Below are 20,579 nucleotides of genomic sequence, written 5' to 3'. Positions count from 1 at the left end.
CCCATCACATTTTTTATAAATTCAGCTAAAACTGAATGGGAAAAAAAAATGGAAGGGAGGGAAACTCTTGCAGTCTATGTAATCTAGACTGCAGTATATCATGGCATTCTCAGCAGACTGCAGTTTTGCCAGATTTGAGGATTTTTTTTTTAAATTTAGGGCCTATTTAGCCAATGAGAGTAACTTAGCACAGCCTTGCCAACTACTAACAGAAAACAACACTTCTTTTAAAGATGCAAACTTGCTGTATATTTTGGGAGAAAACGCAATCTCCCCAAACCTCAAGAAGCAATGGCTGTGCTTTGCACTTTGCTGATTGATTTGAACCCTAACTTGGATAGCTGTCATCTTTTTTACACTCTCAGAAAAACCTCCAGGGCACTACTTTTTGCCAGCTAATACAAAATAGTAAAAGAGTAAGTCGTGTTCACCAAAGGAGGTAAGAAATTTGTTATATTTACATACTGTAAAAGACGAGGCAAGTTTTTTTTCCTCCAGTGACAAAGCTTTACGTTATTTTTATAACCCTACTGAGATTTGAAAACATTAGTGCACAAATGCTGCATATCATGGCAGCCTTGCGTCTCACCTGAATTGTCAGCGCCTCCTGCTACTAATACACCTCAAAATTATAGATCTAGTGGAGGTAATTCATCCCACTATGTAAATGAACTCAAAATAAAAGATTAATTGACTGATACGGAGCACAGTGTAGCATTTTTCAATGACACATAATACTGGCAAGTAAATATCACCAACCACAACAGACAGAGGGCAAATCCACTCTTTCAATCCTAAGCCTTTGAGGCAGCCAAGACACTAAGAGTTTCCTATTTGCAGAAGTTAAATAAGACCTCATAATGGGTCTAACTTTAACTATTTCAATAAGACGACGGTTAGGTGTTTGAAATAGTCATTTGGATACTTCATTAACACAAACCGTCAGGAGCAGATTAAAAATATCTTTTTAAAATGTTGCCAACCAGGACTATGTGGCATTGAAGTCAGCTTGAATTTAACAGGTACAATGAAAACCCGTTGACAAGTGGATTAAGACCAAAAAGATGACTGGCAAACAAAAGCTTACAACCTCTGAATACTACTTGTTCAGTTCAAGACAAACTTCAATATTGCTTTACCAAAAGCAATATACGGCATTAAACATTTAAATATGTTACTTTAAAAACAGAGAAAACTTTTAGATTTCCTATCTAAAGCACCTTATACTTGGACAAAACAACAGAGATTTAAACATAAACCCAAATATAACCAAATTCTCTCCCAGGCATATTTCAATTAAGTGTCTTAATGAGTGTCTTAAGACCTAAATTGATTAGCTGAATTTAAGAGACTGGCGACTTTAAAGGAAAATGGCCAAAGGAAAATTCCTCAGGAAGAAACCCTCTCAGATTTCCCTGGGTTAGGGATACAAGAAGATACAATTTCCCTGGGTTAAAGGAATCTTTAACCTTAAAAATCCTCCTTTGCCTTTCTGCTACGCTCCCTATATGTGACCCTAACTTTGAAACCAAGCAAGGTCCATCAGACCACAGTCTCCTTCACTCCACGCTGGATTTTGCAGCTATCTCCACTAACTGAAACCAGAGAAAGAAATAACGAGAGACCACGACGTGATCACGTAATTAAAGACTGTGTAAATAGAGTTAAGTGCCAGAGGGATTACTGAAATTCAGCTGGGCATTTTAAACATCTACATCTCAGCTGCCCAAAAGTGTGACTTCGTATTTGCCACATTATCAGTTGTATTTCTCAATGAAAAAAGCTTTCCTTGCAAACATTAAGTAAGTTGGTACATGTAACCAAAAAGACAAATGGATCTGTGCTTTCCTATAGGGGCCAATTAACTACTCATATGAACACCAGAAAACCGAAACTATATGCTCCTTTTCTTTAACACAGGTAGTTCTTGGTAATGTGATAGTCACTCTGCCTGAATATAAGATTTATTGTTTTGCCCAAAATTCAGAGTGTCCCTGCAGCATGTAATCAGTAAACAGATGAATATTGCAGAGCAATTGCCATATCAATATTCCAAACTCGTTTTTTTCTCGGAGTTCCCATTAAAAAGCTGTCACCACAGAAGCCACAGAAGCACAAATGACAGGTGGATCCCACTGGAAAAAAACGAAACAACTAAGGACAAGTCATTCCTTCATGCAAAACATAACCCACAATTAGGTATCCTGGTTGTTTTTAAAAGCTTCTGGACAGCTTATCTCGTTCCTTAGAGCAATCAAGCTTCCCATGATGATTAGGGTACGTGATTTTGAATTGTTTCCCCTGACCAGAAATTCTTCTTCAAAACAAACATCCCCACATTCAGCTGAAAAAACAGGAGAGACCCATCATTGCTTTTTCTGAAGATTTAAATATGATATTTTCTCGAGTCGTGTCAGCACCCATCTTGGCCTCCCAACACCTTGTCAAACCCTCGTGCTGACCGTGCCACTATCCACTCAAACTTAGAAGTCTGATATCGCAGCTTGAGCTCTGGAATGGAAATGAAGGAGGATGGTGAGAAGCTTCTAAGGGCAAGTAATAAACCAATTTCAGTCCTTACAGCATCAGACTGCTGCTTCATGTAATTAAGGTCTGAGCACCTTTGGACTGTTACAAACTGTAAGAAGTTCACACACTGTTCTTTGTTTTGCAGTGTAACCCATATCCAGATTTGTTCTCTCGTGTGTGGAAGACAGCCACAAAATGAGAACACAAGGGGAAATGAAAAACAGTTGAAAACAACAATAAACTTCCAACCTTTGACAATCAAAGATTTGGAGGCATGCTCATGCAAGAAGAGACTTTTTAACAGAAGTGTTCCATACAAAAAACCCAAGAATTTAATAAAACACATTCAGAACAAATCCTTCAGCAAGTTTGTCCAGATGCTGCAAACCAGACTTTTAAAGAAATTAAATGTAAGTATTTAACAAAAAGCTCTACAGAAGTTAACATTTTGAAGATGAGTAAGTCCTTAACTGGTCTATTGTGGATTAGTTGGTCTTAATTAAGTCTTCTGGATTTACCTAAGAGTAAAAACTCCAGATGTAGAAATGGTGATATTCATAGATGAACTATTACTAGGTCAGAAGCTGCCCGAAATTGCAAATCTTTTGCTGAAAAAGTTCCTGCAAAACAATGAGACTTCTTTCACACAGAAGGAAGTTGTATTGAGGAAAAATAAATAAATAACTACCTCATAGCATTCTGTCTGTATTTTTAAAGTATTCATGCAACCACATCCAAATGAAACAAATGGAAATTAGGCACTAAAATACTTCCAAGCGCTAACTGATGTTTCAGTACCTAAACCAGGGACAACCTGAAACACTAGCACATTACTCTCCAACAAATAAATCTGAACCTGCACTCTCTTTAACAAGACTCTATTGGATGAGTCAATCACTGCTGACAAGATTTTTGATTTCCTTCTGGGAAGACTGGAGTGGAAAGAGAAGGTTATTAAGTTTTATTAGATTGTCAGGGCTGAGTATTCTCTATACTATATGTCTCAATAACATCCTCATAGTCAGAGGGGAAAATATATAAGTGTACCAGAAAAAAATATTCTGCATAATAAAGCAATCTTGCTATGGACCAACTGGAAAAACCTACCATAATAGCACCAGAAAAATGATTTGGAAACAACACGTATATGTTCACAGAGCTTTTCACATTTGTGTTGATGGGTTAAACTATCCAGACTACATGCTGAAGAGATGGAACAGACCCGCTCCTCACTTCTGAACGCTGCATTGCCTCCTGGAAGACAGGCAGACATTTCATCAACAATTTTCCAGACAACTAGCATATACATAGTCACCCTGCCAATATTAGGAAATATTGGAAATGTACGCCAGAAAACATTAGAAGTGCCAGCATTAGGAAAGATATTGATATGATGGTTTGGAATGTAAAAAGATTTCTCAAAGCATAATATTACTCTAAGAACTAAAAGAGGAGCAAGGAGCTTCTGCTGCAAAGCATGAGAAAACATTTACTGTCAACATGACTCTATGGATGGGAGGAACAAAAGGTAGGAGAGAAGAAAAAAAGAGTATCAAAAGATTGTGAAATCTGGTTTGGGCTTACTAGTAATAATTCTTGAAACGATGAAGTGAGAAACAGAGCTGAGTCTTTAACTTGTTATGTTTTGGATGGGAACTGGTTACATGGACACCTTTCTTGCTCTGTAGGCTGGCTCCCTTACAAAATACTTATCACAAAAGAGATCAGCCAAGACAAAACACTGAGCAGCAGCTGAAAGAAATTCGATTGTGTCTAATTGTGATTGACAAGACAATTCCAGGGTAAAAAAAAAAAAAAATCTGTTCAAGAAAACAACTTTGAAATATTTGAGATTCCCATTAAAGTGACAGCCTACACATTAACTAGGGAAAGCTGGTTTGTTCTGTTGTGTATCAGTAAAGCTGCTCTTCTCCTTAGCGGGTATCTGTTAAACAAGCAGGGTTTTATATTCTATAAGGCTGCATATACAACATCAAATTTCTGCCCTATGCTTTACTAAGTTCAGCTTGACAGAGGTATGGTTTCTGTAATAACAAAATAAATTTTGAATCACCTGCCACAAAAGTAGTAGGTGCTATTCAGGAGGCAAGGGGAAGAGGAGGAAATATGGAACATGCCATCATTGAGGAGGTGTATGTTTTATAACCTGTGGACATGTCAAAGCTACATGTTGTACTATCCTAGGACGTGAATAAAATGCTTTTGAAAATTAAAAATATGCTCTTTCTTTATAAGAAACAAATTAATTACTTCTATAATCAATTATGAACATTACTTGTATAATCATCAATTATTGTGCACATGTATGTTAGATAAGGCACAAACTCCTACTATGTCTTCTCCTTCTAGTCAACGGGACAAAGAAATAACACCCTCCTGCTGGCTGCCAGAGTCAGTTTCAGCACAATTAAAACAAAAAGTTTAGTACAATTAAGACACTTCAGTCTTCCGAGACAAAGAAACTTCTACTACCCAAAGCCACAACGAAAATCACAACTGAGGAGAAACTTCCTAATCAGATTTTTTTCCCCATCTCCTAGAGCATTAGACCACACCACCCTCATCAATCAAGAAAAGCCATTGAAGAGTCTGCAACACCCAAGATCAGAAAACTGTAGTTTTTTGTGAACGGCTGACTGTGAAAGTGCAGGTGCTCCAGCAGCAGCCCACACAGGCATTGATAGCTGTCTGAAATGAACGTCAATTAAAAAGGCAGATGCAGAACTGCTTGAATGAGCAACTGCTAAGATAGTGAAGCTAAAATAATGGAAGATTCTGATGCTATTCCTTTAAAGAGCAAGGGAATTACAGGAGCAGTTCTTCGTCTTATAAGGTCAGCTTACCTTTTCCTTTTTTCATTATTTCTCTTTCCCCCTCGGAATCAGTTGCCACGTGCTCACTGCTGACATGCAGCTGTCTACTAATACACAGAAACCCTATGATTGCGGTGGCACCCCAAATCACCACTACACTTAATGTGCTGCAAGGATTTCCATCAGAAACCTTGGCCGATTGGAAGTCATTTTTCAGGAAATTTGGCCTTCATTCCTGGAATTACAAGGACAAACTTAACAAGTTGAAACGCCTGCTCCTTGACACTTTAGACCTTGTACACACAAAATTACTACTGACATCTGAGAAAGATTCCCTGAATAGAACCGTAGGATTTGGCTAATTGTAAGCAGAGGTGCCTGTTTGGCTGCTCAAGCTTCCTGGACACTAGCCTGTAAAATCCTATTTTCCAGCGGCTTATAAAACTTAAACCATCAAAGCTGCCAATTTCCATGCTGGAGCATCTGCTGTAGGCTGGTTTCTGCCTCCACTAGCTTGGGTTTAAGGAAAAACTATTCTTCTATTTCAAAAAATGAGGTGCACAGAACATTCTGCTATGTCTCAAGTGGAGCAGTCTTCACCTCTCACAGCCTCCTATGTGTGACCACACTGAGCATACATTAGTCTCTAAGGAAAAATAAGTCTACATATCACAGCGTTGACATTCGGGGCAGAGAACAAGACTCTTCCTCTCACTAGTGATCCTTCCTAGCAGGAGGTACTATACCTTCCAGCTAAGAGACAGCAACTCTGCCCTCGGTATTCTTCATGCTGGTATCTCAAAGGGGGAAAGGGCCTGACTGGAAGAGAAAGAAATAGGCTATCTTAATTCATCCTCTTCTCCCATACGCATTACAATACAGTCTTTAATTACACGATCATATATTTTCTACAGGACCTGTGAATAATTCATTCCATAGACTGTACTCTGGGAATGAATCAAGAGATTGCACTGAACTATACTATTATCTACAGGACTCCTACCTCATTTGTTGCTAAAGCTGGATGATGAATGAGTCATGGAATTGTAGAGGAAAAAAATCTAGTCTCATAGCTAATACATTTATTCATTTTAAAAGCTATTTCGGTTTTTGTGTGTTTCTTGGGGGATGGGAGAATTAAGAAGTGTTTCACTTATCTAGAGTTCTGTTTTGTTCATTATTTACCGAGAAATTCATCTCTACTTCTGTAGAGATGAATCTAAATAGATTACTTTAAATATATTAGTCCCTTCCTCAGGGCCAATATATAGCCCTTGTTATCGAAAGAAACTGAAGAAAGGAGTAGAACTATGCATACTAGTCATCAACAACTACCAAAAAATACAGACTTCAGGACCAGCAACACAATAGCAAAAGTCTTTTGCAGAGGAAGGTGCATGGGCTTGGTTGCCAGCACATTCTTGTCCCTCACAGCCCAGCTACTGAGGTACAGAGTGAACGAACCTGAGGAGACACATGGCAGTCAAAAACTGGACCTGCCCTTCCCTTTGTTCAGGAATACAGCCCGATTGCAACAGTGGTAGATTTGTGCTGCCATCTGTGTTTAAGACATGTCCTAGTGGACTTCATTAAAAATATCATCTCTGTAGTCAGGAAGAACAAAGAAAAAGCCCATCACTCCAGCAGCCCTTCTACCGCAGTATGGCTGTATGAATCAAGGCTACGCTCAGTTGCCAATTAAGACGTTAAGCCAGGTGCACAACAGTACCGTGTACTCAAAGCTATCAGAATCATGCAGTAATAAACTCCTAAATACACTGCTGAAAACACTAGCAGAATAAAATGGCTGTAGTATTTCATACCCAATACACATTGCCATTAGAAACAGTTTCTTTGTGAGGGACTCAAGATAAATTTCCGGTTTTCATCTAAAAAGTCAGAATGCTTCTTTACCCTCCCATAACCAAGTCCAATGAGGAATTTACATTCTGTCTTTTCTCGTTCTCACTACTTCTCTGCTGATCCTTTAGAAGAAACACCTTTCAGGGTATATTTCTTCTTTTTTCTACAGGCTAAATCAGGACCTTCCACTGCTTTCAATTTAGCTCCCCTTCCTGCCACAAGAAAATTAATAGAAAAGCAGACCAAAAGCCCAGGAGGAATTGTTGAACAAGTGGCATCTGAGCTGTAGAAAGGATTTCAAAAGCAACTCGGTCTCTCTGACTCCCTTCTCATTTGAAAACCACCTACAAGCCCTAGGGATGGATTAAAGCTAACCACGGCCTGGATAATCTACAAATGCAGGGCCCCTGTTGTAAGGAGGACAGCAGCGAAATACTTGGGAGTACGGTTATTCCTAGAAACCGGAGGGCCTCTTTTGGAATGCACAGCCTGGATCAACCAAACTATTCAACCCTGCCTTAATCCGTGGCTGGTGAGCTCAGAAACGACGGCCCCTGACCGCGCTTCTCTGATGGTCCAGGTGGTTTCAAGTGGGAAAAATGGTTTAAAACTGAAATAAAAAAAACAATCAGTAGCATTAGGCATCTCTTGATTGCAACCTTCTAGCAGAAACTGAAAGTTAAGAGTGGTCAGACCACCGCAGAGGCATCGCAAGCAGCTGAAGAGGCTGCAAGAGAGAAAGGAGGTTTCTTAATAAGATGAACACAGGTGGCAGAGACAGACTTGAAATTAGACCACTATTTCTTTTGAAATCTACTTTTGACTGCTGCTCTCAGCATTCCCCAGGTGGCTGGGACCCTTTCAATAGTGTTTCTATTAGGAAAAGAGCTACAGTAGAGCAGTAGCACCAGTTCCCAATTTAGTATTTTTGATTCCTCTGACAACAGCAAGCCAATGCTGAGAGTGGACAAAGCACTGAAAAAAATCACTGGTGAGTGAAGAGCAACGAGAGCTGCTCTCCTGAAGAAAAAGTAACGTGTATCTCAGGAGAACCATCTAACCCTTTAAAAAGTTTCTGTTTGTTTGCTTTTACAGAAAATTCTCTCTACCGTATTTTCTTTCTTCTTAGTCTGCATTGACCTAGGCATACCTACCAGACTGAAGCAAGGAGGATGACCAGTTAAAGCAATAACTATCTTTTAATAATGGCATCTGTTCAGTAATCTAGTATGAAAAAACAATGTCTATTTAAGGTAAAACAAATCATGTTTGGATGATCTCTGTCCAAACTCTAATTCCAAAGCAGAAATCTGTGTGCTGGCCAATAGCATGAAGAACCTGGGATGTAAATACATTAGTCTTATCTTATGACCAAAAGAAAAAAAAAAAAAAAAAGGATGGGGGGTGCAGGCAGGGGGGAGATATAATGCTATGTTTTCATGTCCCAGCTTCTGAACCAACCCCCAAAGAACAAAAAGTCCATTGTGTAGAGGCTTTGGAGGAGAGAAGTTATGTGACATTTAGTAACGACAATTTATCCCAACTTTAAATCTCACAACCAGAATAGATGATTTTATAGAATACAACCATTGCCAGTAACTGCTACACTCGAGAAATAAGTAATGCACAAGGCCAGGTATAAGAAAACAAACCCTAATAAAACCGAGAGCTAAACTAGATATTACTTGTCATCACTCAAGAGGCAGGAGTTGTGGGTAAATACTGTCCAAGGACTGAGAACAGTAAACATTCCCTTGTTGCTAGATAACTTTCTCAAAAAAAGATGGAAAAAACCCAAACTTATTAAATTTTAATGTACTGAAATTCAATTATAAATCTACAGAAGAAGTGATTAATGAAGAGAAAAATGTTAAAAGAAACTGTTATAAATAGAAACTGCATATCATTGCCACTGGCTTTTCAACTGCAAGATCCATTAAAAGAGAACGCAAATAGCAGAAGTGCCCTGGTGAAAGATCTGTACGTCCAAAAGCCCGTTCACTTTCTCAATGATATCACCTGGTCAAATAAATGACAGTTCTCTCCCAGAAACTGTTTTTTTACATCCCTAAAATATCAGGCCTATAACAAAGTTAAGAAAATAAATACGTTTTAAAGGCTTGAGCTAAAGTAAAGTAATCTGTCAAACAGTCTGGATACACAGTAATTTGAAAGAGAGTGTTGAAAAATGTACTGAAAAATAACTGCAATAATTTTGAATGCACATAATCACTCTACTGTGCATCCCACCTGTGAATTGTTGTTCAGAAGCACTTCTGTCAAAACAGTTACTCAGGTTCTTCAGGACTTGCTCCTAAACCAATGTTTTGGCATTCTCATAATCTTATTTTAGTAGATCCGAACTGCAATTGAAGTCAAGATATTGCAAATCATTTTGCCTTAAAATATCTGAATTAAATCTGAATTAAGCATGCAGAAAAAAAAAACCCTGATTTTTGTATCTGCAGTGACATCTAGTGCAAGAAACCAAAACCACATTTAAACAGGCTTCTAAGAGAGAGAGAAGCTATTATCATTCATTGTATGATTTCTGAGTTAGGTAGACAAGAATAATTAACATCAACACTTTTAAAACTTTCTCAGAATCTTGTCTTCTGCACAACATTCACAAACCAGCTGAAGGGAATCCTATTAAGCATAATATGAAACTATTTAATTCACATGTGCATTTTTCCTTTCCATATAAATTCACTTCGATAAATGTACCTATATTACGTAATTGTTGGAGGGTAAACAATTGTTGAAAAAGCAAACATCCTTAGGAACAGAGGTGTTATTCTACTTATTCTGTCAAATTTTCTAAAAGAAAACGAATTCACTAGTAACATCTGACTTGAGTTCTTTCCGCCAGGTCCATAGACATGCTATCCTATTTTCATTTTGCAGTTATTTTTAAACCTCTTCCCTAAAAATTCAAGCAGAAGACATGGCTTGTAGAAAGGAAACAAAAACTGGAAGCAAGCTATGATTGTTGTCTAATACAGATGACAAATAGAAGAAGTTATGAAATAACAAAAATTTGTTCAAATGAAAGTACAGATTTAAGTCTCCTGTTAAAAGTACAGTTATGCTTCAAACACAGCCAACAGACATTGGTAACCAAAACGCAACACCAACATGTCTAACCAGCAACAATTTTACAGAAAATAATTCACTCACTTACTGAAATGTGAAAAATCCTTAGAAACAAGAGTTATTCCTGCCAAACATACAAATAGGCACATATGCCAAAGCTGAAAATGAACAGTTTAAATAAATTATCATGCATATATCATTTTGTATATAAATGCACACCATTCCTGTAACTTTTTTTTTTTTTCCCATTCAACCTGTAAATCCAACCATTTTAGGACCTGGGCCCAGAAGTCCCAAAAAGCCACGGGTACTTTTTAAAGGCAGGATTAAAGCCTACATTGGTGTCTTTTGTAAAAGCTTCACAATACGCAGCTTTCCAATACCCAACTTACCCAATGGTAAAATGATCAGAGCAATACAAATAATTAAAAATATCAAGCTGTAGTTTTTTGTTCATCACATCATTTTATACCTATAAAATGTATATATATTTAAATTAAAAAGCAGCTACTGATCAGTGAACTAAGACAACTACATTATGCATTAGGTTCTTAAGGTTCTAGCAATCTTACTATGGAATAGGCATAACCCCACATGATTTTATTGGTTGCTGAAGGCATTGAATGGGGAAGTGTCACAACTACAGTTTTTGGACAAGACGCCCATGCCATGACTAATGAACTATCATCATTACTAGTGACGCAGTAAGTACTTTTAAAAGACGTTCTACAGTTTGTTCGTCAGGAACCCGAGAGCTTGCACAACTGCTCTGTTCTACAGCCAGCAAAAAGTGGATATAGTAGACACCAGACTTTCAGGTGAAAGTAGCAGGTGTTAACTGAGAGCACTTTTCACCAGAGGACTGAGCATGTTAAAACAAAGACATGACACAGCAGAGCAAACAAATGCTCTTGGAAGGGCAAAGTACTGGGGTAAAACACAAAACAAGTAAGAGGAAAAGGAGCCAAGCGAGTCAAGGTTAATAGGAAGTAACAAAAAGGCATAAAACAGGAAAATGGCGAGGTATGCCCAGTCTTACAGGCAGAAGAACTGAGATACAGGTGTATAAATATCATTCAGCAACTGTGGTTTAAAAATTATCTGGAAATGCAAATAAATGTAGACTAATACTTTATATAGAACATTTATATAGAACACAACAAACTGCTTTTGACAGAGTTCACTATGGTATACAAGCCAGCATGGAAAGGAAATGACTAAAATCAAAATCTATTAGTTTCTGCCACCCTAATCAGCACCTCAGAAATAGCAACCTTTGAGTTTTGGTCTCCTAGTGTCTTTGTTGGGTACAGCCAAGATTCATAAAAAAAGGAAATTCTTCTGTTTAGATGAGTATGTCTACCAAAATAACTGTTTGGTAGTTGTATGTATTCATCACGGCAAATTAAGAGTATCTCATCTCCCCCTAAAAGGAGGCATGATATAAAAAAAGGTACATGCTAATGCTTGAAGATAGACATACTAGCAACAGTTTTCTTCCCCAGGTAGGAACAACCATTGTTAAGCCATAAAAATGTACTATTAACCAGTACTCAACCAAAGGGCACTGAAAAGAAAAATATAAAATCAACAGTGTTCAATAACATATTTACACAACACGTGGTAAAGTACTACAGCAGAATTAGTATTATTGATGGAAGTGAAGCTGTGTCACTAAATCCAACAGGACAAAGCCAGTTGAAGCAGCTACTAGTTAAACTATTGATCATGAGAATTAGACACACACAAAGACGACCCTGTCCTTTAATAGACTCTGCGAAGACAGATCTCTGCATCCTTCGGCATCAGTTGAGCTCTGCCACACAAAGCTAGTGACATGATTAGAATCAAACAACAAAATAATGAAAGAAAAAGTAACTCTAAATCTACTTAAAACTAAAAACAAAACTAAAAAAAAACCAACCCTGCATCTAAATACCTTAACGCTAAGTACAAATGACATACATCAAAGGCAGCAAAAGCTAAAAGCCAAACCAATTTCTACACAAACAGTAAAACAGAAGGAGAAATTTAAAAGAAAGTTGGGAAGAAAAAAAACCAGCAGAGAATTATATAAAGGAGTATACATTTTTAAAAGATTAATATAAAAGCTGCTAAAGGTGACAGAAAGAAATTGGAACATGCACAAAAAGATGACAAAAATAAGATGCCACTAAAAGAAAAAGATCTCTGGGAGAATGACAAACACATGCAGTCAAACATAGCAGCCACATCAAAAGAAGTTTTGTACCAATTAAAGCCTCAAAGAAAGAGAAAAATCGAAAGTTGGATAGGTTACCCTAACATCTTAGAAAGCATCCAAAGAAATTACAGACCCCAGGACTGATCTTTAACAGAACAATACAAAAAGGACTAAACTAAGGAAAAGAGCAAACAGTTCTTCTTCCCTCCTCCTCTTCTTTTTGGGGATGTGTATGGAAGAACATTAACAGAAGGGGGAAAAAAAAAAAAATCCACAGAAAGATTCAATGAGAGCGAGATGAAAGCAAAAATCCTAGAGTTAAATAAGTGCTGAGGTTGCAAGACACCTGAAAATAGAGAAGTAATGTAAAGCAGGGCTGTTTTGTAAAGTGCAGTTCTTTTTACAGCTGGTGCCATTTGAAGAAATAAGCCAAAGCCTACGGGCTTCAAATCAAACGCTATCACTTTGGTTTTTCCATGCAGCATTTTACCCAATGCTGAAGCATCATTCCACGTATTTATCAAGTTCATTAAGCACTAAGCAAAACCTCCCTACCATTAAAAAGAAGGGCAAAGGACAGATTTTAATACTTGGTTAGTGAGGTTAGTGTCAAGTGGCAAACAAACATTATCATTGGAAATAACACTTGTCACTTCAGACAGATTAACATCACCAAGAATACTTCACATGGAAGTAGCACAAATTTAAAACTCCAATGTACACCATATCCTAATCTTTGCATAAGGGAAACGGGAGGATTTGGGCTTTAGGTGTGAGTTGACAGTAATTCAGACTCTAGAGGAACCCAGAGAGTCGCCCTGCAAAAGGGCTTCTCTTCCAGATGCATGAAAGAAAGAGAACATACTATCAATACTACCATCACCAGTCCAAGACACGTCCAACCTGACAACAGCATGCGTGAAGGATTATACAAGATGTCCACAGCTGATAACAGCATCCAGTCATACAGACTCTGCACCAAATCCACAACTGACAACATTTAAAGACAAGATAGTCCAACAAACCCAGTTTAAAGATGCACGCTGTGATGGAAAGCCATAAGTTTGGGTGAACCACATAGAAAAATGTCAAAGGGGCTAAGAGCTATACGCAGAAATAAGGAAGAATACTGGGATGCACGTGTCAGCTGCACACACGGCACTGTGCCGGCTGAAATAATTTAATCTAGCAAATACATTTTATCAAAAACTTGCCTTCACACAGTCTCCTCTCTTCCTCAGTGTTTTCTAGCTGGATAGTATTTTCCATTCCCTATGAATTATTTTCAAGGTAGCATTTAGATGTTGCTGGTCTAATTTAAAACAAGGTTCAAAATAACTGGCAAGGGTGAACAAGTCTGAGGAACATCTTCCCTGCAAAACGGTATGCATCACTTCTTTGTCAGGGCTGATGAAAGCACTGCATTCTGTAAGAAGCAGGTAACTTTTTCCAGCAATATCTGTTGATCTAGTAGAAGACACCCAGCATGCCCTGTGAATCCAGCTTCCTGTATTTTACAAGGCTTACACAAAATCCTTTCAATTATTTTGGATTTAAACATTAACAGATTTTTCCCATCAGCCTGTGAGAACAATTCAAAACCACATGAACTCTGATATTCAGAACCTAGTATGAAAATGCATAGCCACATATAATAGAGTAGGAAATCCCATTCAGCTACTAGCAAGTGCACTTGCACCTGGTAAGCATATATGAATAGGTAATAGGTAGCTGTTTACATGAATTTTCAAAATCAACTGCCTAAAAGATTTCGAGCAAAAGGTGTTAGGGACTGAAAAGCAAAAGGATTTTAATTCTCCAAGCCCACTGTGGGGCAGGAACTGAAAGGCATCTTTTCTCCTGAGACCCCACCTGGAATACTGCTTCCAGCTCTGGGGTCCTCAGTACAAGAAGGACATGGAGCTGTTGGAGCGAGCCCAGGGATCAGAGGGCTGGAGCACATCTCCTGTGAGAGTTGGGATTGTTCAGCCTGGAGAAGAGAAGGCTCCGGGGAGACCTTATTGCAGCCTTCTAGTACCTGAAGGGGGCCCACAAGAAAGCTGGAGAGGGACTGTTCACAAGGGCACAGAGTGATAGGATGAGGGGTAATGGGTTTAAACTAAAAGAGGGGAGATTTAGATTAGACATTAGGAAGAAATTCTTCACTCTGAGGGTGGTGAGGCACTGGAGCAGGTTGCCCAGAGAGGTTGTGGAGGCCCCATCCCTGGCAGTGTTCAAGGCCAGGCTGGATGGGGCTTTGGGCAACCTGGGCTAGTAGAGGGTGTCCCTGCCCATGGCAGGGGGGTTGGAACTAGCTGAGCTTTAAGGTCCCTTCCAACCCAAACCATTCTGTGATCTTAGGAGTGCAAAGCCCAGAGGGAGGCAAGGGGGAATGCAGGTTTTAAACATAAATACAGATGTGAAGTACCTTAATGAAGAATGTCCTGAAAATTACTGGATTATGGCATAGAAAATGTTGCAGTTATGACTGCAGTCAGGTGGACATACAAAGACAGTCTCATTTTTCAAAGGGTGCCGAGACAGTCTAGTTTTACAAATGAACAATGTCTCTGTGTGCAAGAGGAGGTACATCAATAATGAAACAAAAAGGTAGTGAACTTATAGGGAGTCCATTACAAGAAACACTGCTGCTCTCTATAGTTAAAAACCTTCTTTCCAGCGACTCAGCCTGGCAAGCTTCCAAAAAGCCCTTTTCCACTCATATGCTGGCAGTGATTTCAGGAATCATTAAACAAGAAGCGAATAAAAATATGGATAGCTTCAGTAAAATGCTGTAAAATAAAACAGTACAACCAAGAAATCTTCTGCAGATTTTCAGGGCCAAGAAAGTTTTATCAACTTTAACCCAAAAGTGAAATATAAACTATGTTCATGAACTCAAATATCAGCATGTAAAACTGCAAACTACAGAAGCTGTATGAATTCAGCTAACAAAAGCTCCGTACTCAAAGAGTAGAATTACAGCTTCTGTGTTTTTAAGTCTTTTATATTCAGCTATTTAACAAATGCAGCTTTCCCTTGTTTATATGAACTGTTCCGTTAACACCTCCTACAATTCTGTAATTTCTGTGGAAGAATCAGTGCATTTCCAACATTAAGCTTTAAAGACTTCCCATATGCTACATCATGTTCACTCTCACGATTGACCAAAATTCACAAATTCTCCATGGGACAACCAACTCCCTCATCCAGATCTGAGTAAAGAAAGGATTAATAAAGTTCTATGTACATATAGATGCTTCGAAGTAACAAAATAAACACAGAAATCATGTAAAATTGGACCCAAAACATCTCTGAGGAATATGCAAATGGTAATTCCCAGTTCAGTATCTGGACAGACATTAAACAGTCCATTCTGTCATGCCATCTGCTAGGCAGTTACCAACCCTGCTCTGTTCTCTATGCTATTTGTGCTTTATTTTTATTTTTCAAGCATGGAGCCATTCAACTTATTTCAAAGTCAGATAATAGACACGGTGGTGAACTTAAAAAAAATTAAAGGAATCAAAAAGCAATGCATAGCAAAATAATCAACTACAAAAACCAAGTTTCAGATCAGTGATAAGGAGGATTAAAAAATTACTTCTAAATGCTTGCTTGAATTGCACTCCAAACACATTTCTGCTCAGCGTATACAGCAAGTCATGAAAGTTTAAGCTTTTTTTCCAAACTTTTTTATTTCACAGAATAGTTTAAAAATTTGGCAAAAAAAAATGTTATTCTATGGTATGAAAAAGAAATTGTAGGAATTATTACTTTGTATGTGTGTGCATGTGCGCATGTGTACTTGTATGGAATCAAAGTAGCCCATTAAAATATCACCTCAGACTATCACCTTAATCAGGAGCCAAATGCCAACATAAAATCCTACCAGTACAACTGAACGGCAGGAAAACAAAGACACATACAGAGAACACAAAAGTCTCAGTCTACATCACACAAAAAATACAGTATGGAAAAATCACCAAGTTGCCCCCCTAGAACTGTATTAAGTCTACAAAATGCAGGACAGCACTGTGTGGATTTAACTGCTCCAGAAGCAGTCTGGAGTCATATAAAGAGCACAACACAAGCCAGCTTATGTGAACCAGTTGCAAAAATCCCTCTGCTTGGGACTCCAGAGCATACTTAGATCAGATGCATCTGTTTGGTTTAATGGAGACCTACTGGAGGAGATTCAACTGCAGAAATCCCATTGAAAGTTGTTTTTCAAGTTTACAAGCCATTTCTGACCAAAACATGAATCTGAAGGTCAATGCAAAAATCTACCTGCTACATTACCCAGTGTAACATAAAAGGTGATTATTTACAGGTCTTGTTGATACAACACAAATGCCAAGGGGATGACGGATCCACCTATGCTTGCCCCAGGTTTTCTTTAACTTTGCAACTCAATAAAAACATACAGTATTTTAAAGATTTGCAAGAGATAAACTGTTTTGCACTGAGGTCACTACGGTGAAAAAAAAAAAAAAAAAAAAAGAGAGAGTTGTGCTCAGTTTTATTAATAATTATTTTAAATCTTTTTTTAAAAATACCACCATGGCTGAATACTTACTATTAAAACCTTTCAGAAACTAATTCTTTGGAATAAGCCAAAACAAGACTGAGAAAAATTTGTGCTACTAAAAGAAGCCAAAGATGGTGACTTAGAACAGGAACTTTTTTTGAAGGAAAAACTCTAAGACTAGTTCAAATGCCAAGTTGAAAATTTGTTTTCCTTACTTTCAGAATATCTTGAGTTTCATTCCACTTGTTTGTCCACTCTTTGGTCAGTTCTTGTACCTATAAAACAAAACAAATATTGGAAAAAAATCAAATTTCTTCTAAAGTCCTTGAGAACATATTCTCAGAGAAGTATTCTCTCTAAATATTTGTGCAATTCTTTGTGAACTTTAATACCTAAACACCTAGAAGAGCACTGTTGCTCCTGCAATAAATAGCCATACCTATAATTCCTCTCTCCCAAAAAGAAAAATCACAAAATTCTTATTTATAAAATGAAACAAAGGACAGGGATAGCCACTTTAATAATGGCAGGCATTTTTAAAGAAATGGAATAATTCCATCAAGTGCTTCATCAGTCCTACAAAGTCTACTGCCACGGATTGACCCCTCGGCTGTAACAAGACGACAGCTCCTTTCCTACAGCGCAGGTAGGCATGTTCAGGCTAAAATACCATCCAGAGAATGGAGTGCAGAGGAAGAAGCAGCCTTCGGGACAGGCAGCCTTCAGGAGAGAATCAGAGCAAAGTTTGCTGCAACTAAGAAATCACACACTTGGTTGAAATCAGCACAGGAGTAGGCAGCTGCTTCCAAAGGCATTACAGACAGGGAGAGCGCTGGGTATGAACGCTTAGGTTTTGTCGTGCCTTTCCTATGCATCCAGTTGTCCATCTCCTAAGTTACTGGTATGGAAAGTATGAAAGTTAAAAGGCTCTCTTCATTTCAGAGCCTTTCGGACTTTTTAGAAAGCACTGCATAGAGGATGCTTCAAGCAGCTGCAACTCAAAGCTCTGGCTCACTTGGCACATAATCACATTAGACAGAAAAAAAAATATGCACGTATACACACATATACACACACACATTTTCATTTTTCAAAATCACCAGATTTCTATGCAAGAATTAAGTCATAGACTTTTAAAAACCATACACAATCTCCTGTTATTTGAATTAACTTCAACTGCAGAAATCTGGAGGGAAAAAATCAAAATCAATACAAACCAAAAAACGAGCTATATCTCTGTATTACTTTACATATAAAACCACTGCAGAAAAAAAAATAAAGGCTATCAATGCAGGTCCTCCAAACATCCCCACATTTGCTACCTACAGCCTCCCATCCTAGCTGTCTTTGCAGATTAGTTCCCATTGATTAATTTGCAGCTAAAGAAGCTTCTCTCATCCCTACCTGTATCTCAAGATTTCAACAGAGAAAAGTAAATACATCTTTCAATGCATCATATCAGTCCTAGTGCTGCTAATCAGAATATTAAAACAAAAAATAATTGAAAAGATTAAAGAAAAACATGAAGGAGGTCCATCATAATTCTATTCACCATACCAGAATAATTTCCATTCCTCAGAAATCATGTAACATTGTTCTTATATAAAGACAAATCAACTCATTAAAGAAAGCTACCATATATTTCTCAGATAATTTAAGTATGATGATAAAGTCTTTAGATCTGTATAAACAAATTAATTATTGCACTCATTCAATTATAAAAAAGCTATAACCACTGCAATATCTACTAAGAATTTTTAGTAATTATGTCTATTGTAATTATCATGAATAGTAATCACATAACCTTCTAATGAGGCTGACAAAATATATTAAAATATGCTCGATATACTCCCCACACAGAGGGGCCAACACTTGTGAGCAGGACAAGCAGTGATTACTGTCAGAGCATGAATAACATACTCTAATTAGCATACAGTCAGCTGTTTATATTACTCAGCTACTCTTAAATAAAAGCTTTATGTTTGCGCACAACACTAAAAGCATACTACACATACTAACGATATTCTCATTCATCTTTGATTCAGCTAAAACCTTTTAAAAACCTAGTATGAATAAAAAAAATAAAATTAATTTGCAACTGAAGGCTCATACTGCAGTTATGCAGCTCCTACTTTAATTACTGAATACAACACAATAATGAGTCCTGCATCTACTACAGAGTTGTAAAATGCATTCCTAACACAAACTTGGCTTATGCAGAAGCCTGGAGTCTACTTTGCAGCTATGGTTCGTTCCAATACACATATTTCTTCCATTTTTGCCATGAAGTATTCAGTATTACCAATGGGAATCCTCAAAAGTGCAGACAGACACTGTACCAATTACTTCGGTCAAAACAGGATTCTCCAAGCAATACATTCATTCTCTAATTGTAAAGCTCTAAGCAGCACCAGTGTAAACCTTACAGTTTAAACCAGCTGAGAAGCCTCTGGTTTTTAAAGGCATCATATCTACATTTGATTGGCATCTTGTTGACAATATTCAGAACTAAATATTTGCTGCCATGTAACTGAATGATTCCAAATACTTTCCTCTCTCCTCTTCCAAAGTCTGAGTAATACTATTTTTTACAACAGTTTGCAGTAGCTTTAAAAAAAGGCAAGTATACAAAAAAAAGAATTAACATAGAATAAAGAATGAAAGACTGCAAATTAGAGAAGTCAGAGTGCCATTATATCTATATTCTTTTGGACCCTACGAGCATATCTAAACTGCCTGGGAATTTTTTCCAGTCTTTACACTGGGCTGGATTATTAAAAGAACTTGACGTGAGGTACGTTATGAAGTACACCTAGGTCTTAGACCCTCCCCAAAAAGAGACAGCTAACTAGGTACTGAACATATTTGAACATAGCAGATTTAAAGACTGAAATTTTCTGGAAATCTACCCCACAAGTTAAGAGTCGACCATTTTCCATATAAATCTTTTACTGTATTTTCTGCACATTGAATGTTTTGTTCCTGTGATTACTGGTTACTGATTGCTCTGATTTAGAGATTTTTCCCTCTCTATTCTGTTTACAAACATACTTTTTTAGTAAGGCAAGATGGCCTGGGAACAAACATTAATTAGAACTGTAATATAAATATCAAAGATATACTTTGTTCTTCATTATAATGTTGGGTTTGGTTTTTTTTGCTTGGGGGTTTTTTGGGGGATTTGGGGGTTTTTTTTTTAAAGCACCAAGACAATGCTGTTTGGTGGGAGAAAATTTAGTTGTGTATCAAAAAACCACCTGAAAATTACCAACGATCTTGCATCCAGACCCCATCCTTTCCTTTTTTTTGGTTTAAAGACTGTTTCATGAAATTATAACTCACCCTTGCTTCATTCTGCTGAAGCTTTTCTTCCATACTTAACGCTGTTGGAGAATCCAAGAGCGCAATCTAAAATTGTAAACAGTAAACATAGTCAAGTTAAAAAAGAAGGAAGCAAGTAACAATTTCTGGCAGAATCAAATGAAAGAACCACAATCGTTCAACTTTTTTGATTGTTTAGGAT

At 37.6% G+C, this 20,579-nt stretch overlaps 1 protein-coding gene across 9 annotated transcripts in view; it reads right to left on the bottom strand.

Annotated features, from left to right (window-relative positions):
* Positions 1-20,579, bottom strand: part of KIF16B (kinesin family member 16B) — a 141,955-nt gene that overhangs the window by 87,001 nt on the left and 34,375 nt on the right. For all 9 annotated transcript variants that reach the window (XM_075749727.1, XM_075749728.1, XM_075749732.1 and 6 more), the window contains exons 11-12: positions 20,399-20,464; positions 17,272-17,331 (exon numbers count right to left, since the gene is read on the bottom strand). In XM_075749727.1, coding sequence (XP_075605842.1) covers positions 17,272-17,331; positions 20,399-20,464 — 126 coding nt within the window. The remainder of the gene's footprint in view (positions 1-17,271; positions 17,332-20,398; positions 20,465-20,579) is intronic.

The sequence above is a fragment of the Balearica regulorum genome, chromosome 3 (genome assembly GCF_011004875.1).
Source record: "Balearica regulorum gibbericeps isolate bBalReg1 chromosome 3, bBalReg1.pri, whole genome shotgun sequence".
NCBI classification, from domain to species: Eukaryota; Metazoa; Chordata; class Aves; order Gruiformes; family Gruidae; genus Balearica; species Balearica regulorum.
The sequence above is the reverse complement of the archived record's forward strand: the minus strand, read 5'-3'. Positions and strand labels throughout refer to the sequence as shown.